This window comes from Octopus sinensis, linkage group LG16 (genome assembly GCF_006345805.1).
Source record: "Octopus sinensis linkage group LG16, ASM634580v1, whole genome shotgun sequence".
Classification (NCBI taxonomy): domain Eukaryota; kingdom Metazoa; phylum Mollusca; class Cephalopoda; order Octopoda; family Octopodidae; genus Octopus; species Octopus sinensis.
In genome coordinates, this window is record NC_043012.1 from 12,341,549 (window position 1) to 12,351,548 (window position 10,000).

At 40.4% G+C, this 10,000-nt stretch overlaps 1 protein-coding gene across 2 annotated transcripts in view; it reads left to right on the plus strand.

Moving 5' to 3' along the window:
* Nucleotides 1–10,000, plus strand: part of LOC115220451 (vesicular glutamate transporter 1-like) — a 406,828-nt gene that overhangs the window by 344,173 nt on the left and 52,655 nt on the right. For both annotated transcript variants that reach the window (XM_029790578.2, XM_036509888.1), the window contains exon 4: nucleotides 1,726–1,840. In XM_029790578.2, the coding sequence (XP_029646438.1) occupies nucleotides 1,726–1,840 (115 nt within the window). The remainder of the gene's footprint in view (nucleotides 1–1,725; nucleotides 1,841–10,000) is intronic.

A 10,000-nucleotide genomic window follows, 5' to 3' on the forward strand; every position in this document is an offset into this window, starting at 1 on the left:
CACACACATACACACACACACAAGCATATGTATATATGCCTACATGCAAACATACATGCACTCACATATACGTACATACACGTACATACGCATACTTACATACATATATTTAGGTAACGATTTATACTTATGCGTACATATATACATACACCGACCAACATATACACTTATACACACACACATACATATATATATATATATATACACTCGCATTTGTGGGTATATATACATACCCACATACGTACACATAAATAAGTAAATAGACTTACGACTTTGACTCATACATATAGCGAAGTACGCGTGTATATACACACTCTTACTCACATACATACATATATATGTATATACTAACAGATATATCCAGCGTTTCACGAGTTAAAGAGAATAATGAAATTTAAGAACGCGGACTAGATTACGTAGGTCTCAACTTTCTGCATTAATAACTCTCCAACCCATGCCAGCATAAAACATAGATGTTAAGTGAAAAGTTCAAAGAATCTTTTCAACTCATGTATGTATATAAAGTAGATACATCTAATCCAAAAACACGTTTTGTGTAGCATAATTTGTACCCAAAAAAAAACCAGGTACAGATTATAAACAATGAAACGCCGATATTGGTGGTTCATTTGACAGAGGTCGTAGAGAAGCAATTCGATGATAAAACTGATCTTGGATCTTGAAAGTTTGCATGAATCCTGGCTCAGTGAAATCTCTTGTGGCTCCAAATGATGCCATCTGCAGCGTTGTATTGTCTAATTTTGTTTTGGCAATACTTGGAATCCTCCGTTTCTTCGCTTCAGCCATCGCAAAAAATCGACGAACAGGAAAGAAGTATTGCTCTACAAAGACACACCACGTAGTGGTATGACAGAGTCAGGAAATACCGGTTGGCAGACTGATATATGAGAGTCGAATTACGTTGGTTCTAGCAGTGGAAGCCTCAACTACAACGGGTTTGTCCTACAGAGAACGGTACCGGTTACTTTCGGGTTCCCCTCCTATAATATTCGGAGACATGAACTCAGTTCGACACACACCTATAACGAATGCTCACGCAGAGTTCTACTAATTAGCAATATATGACGTATTAAAACCTAGTATGTTGTAGACATGCACATACAGCCACGAATAAATGGAAGCACGTACGTTCATAAAGGGGTATATATAGGGGTACATTCCTCTAAAGAACTAATCGAATAACGAATGATTTTTCTGAAAAAAAAAGATGGTAATAAAACAAGTTGAAATATGATCAGCCCAACCGTTTGGTGAGGTGGAAATTGAACAACAATCACGAGTACGCTATACACGCTTATGAATATTCGGAGAACATATACGAACGATCCGCTAATTGAACAAATTGTCGCCAAGAGGTTTTCCACAGATAATTGTAATCGTCCAACGAAATGAAATTTGAACGGCAAAGCACGAGTTGACAGAACATGCATATAAGTGCCTTGGAGAGTGTATGGAGACGGTTCGTTAACATCAACACTTCACAAGAATGGTTGTATTTGTCGAGAGTAATATAGTCTTACAACGCATAATATATGAAAACCTAAATGCTACAAATATAAATGTAATATACATTTTAAGTTTTCAGAAATACTTGCCCATTTTGCTTTTATTAAAACATGTCTAAATGGAATAACCAGTTTTTTGTTTTGTTTTGGGTAAAGCACAGAATTGATAACTAACATAATGTTATATCATATTTCGCAGGATATTTGGAGCAGCAATTACCATTTCTTCATTCTTAAACTTGTTCCTTCCCGGAGCTGCCTCTGTACATTATGGATTAGTCATGGCAGTGAGAATTCTTCAAGGGTTGGTCGAGGTAAGGAAAATGAAAGTGATGCTTTTTTGCCCATCTTAATATTGAACTGGAATATGTGTGTATATACATATTCATATATATATATATATAATATATATATATATATATATATATATATATATATATATAGTTGAAATTTACACAAAAACAATGGACGAAGACAGGTGTATGAACAACAAGCAGGTGTATTCCTTTGACGCCCAGAGAAGTGGGACAGTCTTGTAAGTTCCGAGCCTACGCTCTTCAAAAGAAAGGAATAAGAGAAAATAAACAGAGAGAGAATAAAAGAAAATTGTGTATATGAATTGAAACTGCAAGGGTGACAGAATTTCACGCCACTGTCTTCGCCAGAAGATTGCAATGGTGCGGAGGGGTCCGTTGTATATTAACAAACCAAATTTCAAAACCTCTATTACACATCTACTTGTAAAAGCATTATAAATACACCCACAGGCACACACACATTTACAACACACACACACACACGCAAACAGATGTATGTATATATGCATGCATATATATACGTATATGTATGCATGTATTTGCGTTTGAGACGCCAAGAGAAACTTCTACATGGTAGACCAGATAGAAGTCACAGACAAATACTCCATAAATTCTGGTACTGAGCATTATTGAGTTTTCGAAAAGTTCCGGCCTTATTTTAACTTCAGGGCATGTGATCTGCCTATGTGGCAAAACTCATTAAAATCGGTTGGGAGGAATTAGAGTAACCCCAAACACAAACAGACAGACACCATTACATATTTATGCATACAGATATATGATATATGTATGTACGTAGCATATATATATATATATATACGAGAGTGAGTCAAAACGTAATGCCATTTTTTTAGGACAGGTATAATTACCAACACAGGAACATGTAACATACATCAAAATGAAGATGGTCCTCTGTGGACCAAATCCCTACTTCTCAATATAGTCACCGTTTCTCTCAATGGCAATGTTTCACCTTCAAATGAGAGCGTGTATCCCTGTCCTGTAAAATTCAGTTGATTGTTCTTTGAGCCACTTCTTCACTACAGTTTTCACTTCCCCGTCGCTGGAATAATGTTTGCCTCTCAAACTCTTTTTCGTGGCGCCGAAGAGATGATAGTCTGATGGCGCTAAATCTGCCTAATGTGGAGGTAGTGAAGAAGTAGCTCAAAGAACACTTAACAAAATATTTACGAGCCAGGGATACATGGTCTCATTCGAAGGTGGAACATTGCTATTGAGAGAAACGGTGGCTATGTTTCTGTAGGGAAGTGATCCACAGAGGACCAGCTTCCTTTTGATGTATGATATATGTTCCTGTACTGGTAATTAAGACTGCCCTAAACAAAATTCCCTTACTTTTGACTCACCCTCGTATATATATATATATATATATATATATATATATATATATATATATATATATATATATATATAATACGAATTAGAGATAAAACCACTATTATGCAACACAAACAGTGATAGACATAAATAACAAACAATATATAAATTTATTTATATATTTATTTTTCAAAAAGCATAAAATGAATGATAACTATAATATAATAAGTAAAAACACTAAGTACGTTTCATGGTTATAATTAAATTCGAATAACAATTAAGTTTGAATTACCTGTAAGTTTGGAGTTATATTCCCTAATATTACTATTATTATTATTATTATTATTATTATTTTATTATTATTATTATTATTATTAGTATTAGTATTATTATTATTATTATTATTGTTGTTGTTGGTGTTGTTGTTGTTGTTGTTATTATTATTATATATATGTGTGTGTGTGCGTGTGTGTGTGCATGTATTCCGTTCATAACATATGTGTATGATGGTATGATACTTTATTGGAGGAGAGGAAACGACAAAGCATGAGAGGTCATCATGACCCCTGTGCTTCCAGTGCACCAGAGCTTAGTGTTCAAGGATCGTTTAAATTAACCACCCGAGGGCTTGCCTATATCCCTCACAATTCTCAGAAATGACGAACTGCTATCAACCTCATGAATATTGTGCCGTCAACTTATTTCGACTCCTATTAATTGGTGGACATCCGGGTATACAGAGTGTTTTAGGTACAATTAATATAGGAATTACCGTTGATTTTACTTTTTCTTCTACATGGAAATACATGCTTAAATAAATACATAGTATGTCGGCCAATCCATTAAGACTGCCATATTTGTTCAAGTCATGGTTACCAATATTCTGCTTAGAGAAACTCTGTGTGATAGCAGAATCGTTACCGCGCCGGAAAAAAAATGGTTATTAGTATTTCTTCTGGTTTACCGTTCTGAGTTCCAATGACGCAGGATTCGACTTTGCATTTCGAGTTCGATAAAATAAGAAGCAGTTGAACACTGGGGTCGATTTCTTCGATTCACCCCCTCTTCCATAATTTCTGGCGTTGTGCCAAAATATGAAACCATTATTTAAGGCGGTGAGCTCGTAGAATCGTGAGCACGCCGAGCAATATGCTTAGTCGCATTTCGTCCGCTTTTTTCATTCCGAATTCAAATTGCTTCCAAAGTCGACTTTGTCTTTCATTCATTCGTGGTCGATAGCTGAGCAATGGAGTCGATGTAATCAACTTACCCCTGCACCAAAATTGATTAAATAAGTACCAGCTACGCACTGGAGACGACATAATCGATTTAATCCGTTTGTCTGTCCTTGTTTGTCCTCTCCGTGTTTAGCCCCTTGTGGGTAGTAAAGAAATAGGTATTTCGTCTGCCGCTACGTTCTGAGTTCAAATTCCGCCGCGGTCGACTTTGCTTTTCGGATTCGATAAATTAAGTATCAGTTGCGTACTGGGTTTGTTCCTAGAGTAGAAAAGGAATTAAATACTTTGTGTATTTCAGAATTAAAACCTATTTATTGCACATAAATTTCATCAAGAAAACCTTATATGAATCTCCAAGGATCATATGCCTCCCATTTGAGAACCACTGTTTAGAAGGTGAAAACCAAAATTTTTAAATGCACCCGTGGATGCATTTGTATGTGGCCTAGATATATATGTGTCATTTTATGTGGTGATAACAGCTAATAAGTCCAACATAGGTTTGTTCGTGAGAATAAAATGGAATGGAAAACATCCACAGCAAAGAACCAAAAAATTCTGTATCAGCTGTATAGGCGCAGGAGTGGCTGTGTGGTAAGTAGCTTGCTAACCAACCACATGGTTCCGGGTTCAGTCCCACTGTGTGGCATCTTGGGCAAGTGTCTTCTGCTATAGCCCCGGGCCGACCAATGCCTTGTGAGTGGATTTGGTAGACGGAAACTGAAAGAAGCCTGTCGTATATATGTATATATATATATGTGTGTGTGTTTGTGTGTCAGTGTTTGTCCCCCTAGCATCGCTTGACAACCGATGCTGGTGTGTTTACGTCCCCGTCACTTAGCGGTTCGGCAAAAGAGAGACCGATAGAATAAGTACTGGGCTTACAAAGAATAAGTCCCGGGGTCGAGTTGCTCGATTAAAGGCGGTGCTCCAGCATGGCCGCAGTCAAATGACTGAAACAAGTTAAAGAGAAAAAAAAGAGAAAGAGCTGTGTAAATAAAAAAGGAAAAACAAGCGCATTATAGAGAATAGCCGACACATAAATGCTTGCCTAAGCAACTGCAAGGATGGCTCTCAATTCAAGGTCGAATTGACGGAGAGCATAAAACCACATGTTCATGGGAAGCACAGGATACAGCTCGAGAAATCATCGACATCACTGTCAGCATCACCGAAATATTTGGTCCTCTATCTTTCTCTTTCGCCCCCATCCCCCACTGCAAGTCTCAACCTTTTCTCCTTCACATCATCAACAACAAAGACAGATTAATAATAGCAAAAACCAAAATAATCATGCATAATAGATATCGCACACACTCCATACATCATCAGCAAGTGCGTGTATGTGTATAAATATTTATACATGCGTATGCATATATGTATATTCTTATGGATACGAGCGTACGCGTATAATGTGTGTGTGTGTGTCTGTATGTGCGTATTTGAAAAGCGAAAGCCAATTGAAATGATACGAAAGGAAATACATACAAAGAAAAAAAAAATTAAACAAACAGTAGAAAGCGTAATAAGGTCCGGAATAGCAAGGAAACAAATAACAGAACATAATATATATATATATGTATATATATGCATATATATATGCATATATATATATATATATATATACATACACATATATATATATATTATATATATATATATATATATATATATATATATATATGTATATATATGCATATATATATATATAATATATATATATAATATATATATATATATAATATATATATTATACACACATAAATATATGTATTTATATATTATATATATATATATGCATATATATTATATATATATAGATAGAGAGAGAGAGAGAAAGAGAGAGGTATATCAATGAGTATGTGCGCGTAAAATAAATTTAATAGAAATTATTTAGAAAAATGTCAGACACACACACATATACGCACATATCACACATACACCTTATACACACAGAAGGACACAGACACAAACACCCATCACTCAAACACACACACACACACACACACACACACACAACACACTCTCTCACTGAGTCAATCAAAACGAGTCGGAAAACAATAGCATTGTTCGCTTATAGCTGGTGTCGCTGCAGTAGCATCGGCCGTCTCCTAGGTTTAGAAGTAATATTGTGTAGAGCAGAGAGAACATAATGTATTTGCTATTTATTGCACACACGCACATACAAAGCACATTGTCTCCTTTTCATAAAAGTTCAAGCGCTCGCTTGAGTATGCTTTGCGTATGATGTGTTTTGAGAGAGAGCGCTGAAAGTGAGCAAAGAGAAACAGCGGAAAGGAAAATGAAGGGAATTAAGAAGAAAGATTTGACTATTATGGAGATAGATGATCGCATTTAATCTCTTGTATATATTATTGTCTGCACAACAATTATTGTTATTATCATTATCGTTATTTTTATCATTTTGTTCTCAATCTCATTTTTAGTCCCTCCTACACACTTTATACATCTCTCGCTTCCTCTTTCTCTCTGTCTCTCTTTCTCTCTGTATCTATCTGTCTATCTATCTATCTATCTATCTATCTATCTATCTATCTATCTATCTATCTATCTATCTATCTATCTATCTATCTATCTATCTGTCTGTCTGTCTGTCTGTCTGTCTATCTATCTATCTATCTATCTATCTATCTATCTATCTGTCATCTATCTATCTATCTATCTATCTATCTATCTATCTATCTGTCATCTATCTATCTATCTATCTGTCATCTATCTATCTATCTATCTATCTATCTATCTATCTATCTATCTATCTATCTATCTATCTATCTATCTATCTATCTATCTATCTATCTATCTATCTATCTATCTATCTATCTATCTATCATCTATCTATCATCTATCTATCTATCTATCTGTCATCTATCTATCTATCTATCTATCTATCATCTATCATCTATCTATCTATCTATCTATCTATCTAGCCTCAGAGACCTGCTCAGACGCTTTCAACTGTCTGACAGGTTTCGACTAGACCACCCGAATGCGCCAACGTGGACATGGAGCAACCGCATCGGGTCGTCGAGATCGTATCTAGATAGGATACTGTGTAGGACAGTAGATAGAGATAGCATAGGATGTCCACAATTCCACATAGTCAGCTACACGGATCACAAACTTGTGACATGTACGCTAGACTTAGGTAAGACACTTAGGCAGGGTCCCGGATACTGGAAACTAAACGCGTCTTTCCCATCGAGACAAGTTTTCAGAGACCGGATTAGCACACTAGTAAAGAGGGCTTTGACGGGAGCCATCATCAACAACAAATGGTGGTTTGCCCTCAAGAGAGCAGTAAAAGCAGAAGCGATTAGGTACAGCAAAGCACTAGCCATAGATAGAAATAGAGTAGAGGGTGAGCTAGTTAAGAAGCTAGAAGAGGCAATTAGAAGCGGCATCGCATCCGACGTTTTGGCGGCGAGGTTGGCCCTCGACCAACACTTCAACGCCAAACACGAAGGATGTGCTGTCAGAGCTAGGATGCGTGCTCTAAGGAACGAAGGTGTTGGAGCCGCGAGAGAGGCCCGGGTGGCAGAGGCGCAACAGGGCAACAAAGCCACCATTCGGTCACTGGTAGATGAACAGGGGCGCGAATTGCTCGAGCCAAGTAAAATGTGTGAGGCCTTTCAGCAGCATTTTGCCCGACTGTTCGGAACGAGTGGAGGGCAAGAACGTAGGGGGACTTCAGTGCCTACCTACATAGCCTACCACGACTCTCGACAAGAAAGGCAGGGTGCTGCGAAGGTGCCATCACGGCGGCGGAAGTGCGGGAAGCGATGGCAGAATGCTCGAGGGACAAATCACCGGGTTTGGATGGTCTACCCTACGAGCTTTACAATTGTATGCCAGACTTGTTTGGAGATCTCTTGGCGGCGGTGTACTGCAACTGGCAGCAAAACGGGAGCATTCCTGGTTTTGTGAGCCGAGGAGCCGTAACACTGCTGAAGAAAGATCTAAACAAGGGAAATGTAATAGATAACTTTAGGCCCATCACTCTGCTTAATGCAGACTTGAAAATTTTGGCCAAGGTGCTAGCCAAGAGGTTGGCGCTTGTCATCGAGAAACTGGTCGACAAGGCGCAAACATGCGCCGTGCCAGGCCGGACCATCCATGACAACCTCCATCTGATGCGCTACATCATAGACAGGGTAGTTAACGAACCTGGCATGGGTGGGGCCCTGATCAACTTGGATCAATCAAAAGCCTTTGATAGGGTAGACCATCGATACTTGGAGGCAGTCCTGAGAGCGGCTGGTTTCGGTCCCGTCTTCCGCGGCTGGATAGCTGCCTTGTACAGAGGCATCCGTTCGGTAATTCGCGTAAATGGACATCTATCGAGACCTTTCGACATTGCACGTTCGGTCCGTCAGGGATGCCCCCTCTCGGCGCTTCTATACGTATTGACTCTTGAGCCACTACTGCGGAAGCTGGCGACTCTAAGGGGCATCCCGCGAGAATTGGGATGCGGGACGAGCGTGTCTGCATACGCGGACGACGTCACCGTCATAGTGTCTAGCCACGAGCACATCGAGCTGGTCGGCGAGACACTGAAAAACTACGAAGCGGTGACAGGAGCGAAAATCAACCGGGAAAAGTCAGTGGGCTTGCGACTAGGCACCTGGAGAAGCAAGCCCATGCCGTCCACCAGCGCCTCCGTCGTGGGACGCTGGACCGACGGCCCGGTTGAGTTGCTCGGGGTCTGGTTTGGTCCGGACCTCCAAGTGGAGAAGAACTGGAACGAGATAACGAGTAGGGTGGTCACTCTCGCCCGGCAATGGGCCGAGAGGAAACTGTCCCTAAAAGGTCGAGCGGAGGTGGCGAACACGTACATCGCGTCCGTCATCTACTACCGCCTGACCGTCGTACCTTGTCCCGACCCTACCATCACCAAACTACAACGCATCCTCTTTCGCTTCTTGTGGAAAGGATGCGTCCCGATGGTTAGGCGATCCATTTGCTGTCAACACCCGTTAAAAGGAGGGCTTGGCATGCCGTGGTTGATGATGCGCAGACACGCGCTGAGACTGCGACATCTCTGGCTCTATGTAGACGACGGTGAACAGGTGTGGTCGCCGTTTGTGAGGCACGCTTTCCCGCAGCTCGTCTCCATGACCGAACTGCAGTCGTGGATCAAAAAGAGGCCGAGGAAGGGCGAATGGCACCGCGAGTGTCGCGTTGCTCTCAAGCAACTCTGCCGTCCTGGGTCGACCTTAAGTGACTTCAACACAACCAAAGCATTCTATAGGGGTTTAGTGGAGGGGAGGTACGACGACGAGCTCGGGGCGAACCTGGACGTCGACGAGGAGTACCTGACCCGCCTGTTCGGGACGACTTTCGGGCCAGGGCCCATGGACAACTTCCAGAGATCCCTGGCCTGGCAGTGCTACCGAGAAGCGCTACCCGTTCGGGATAAGCTCTACAGACACGGCTCGAGAAACACGGGGCCGACCTGCCCGAGATGCGGTCAGAGCGACGAAACCGTTCTGCACGCACTCGTTCAGTGTCCAACAATTTCCGACCTGTGGGCTTATGTCGAACAACTGCTGTCACGTGTGGG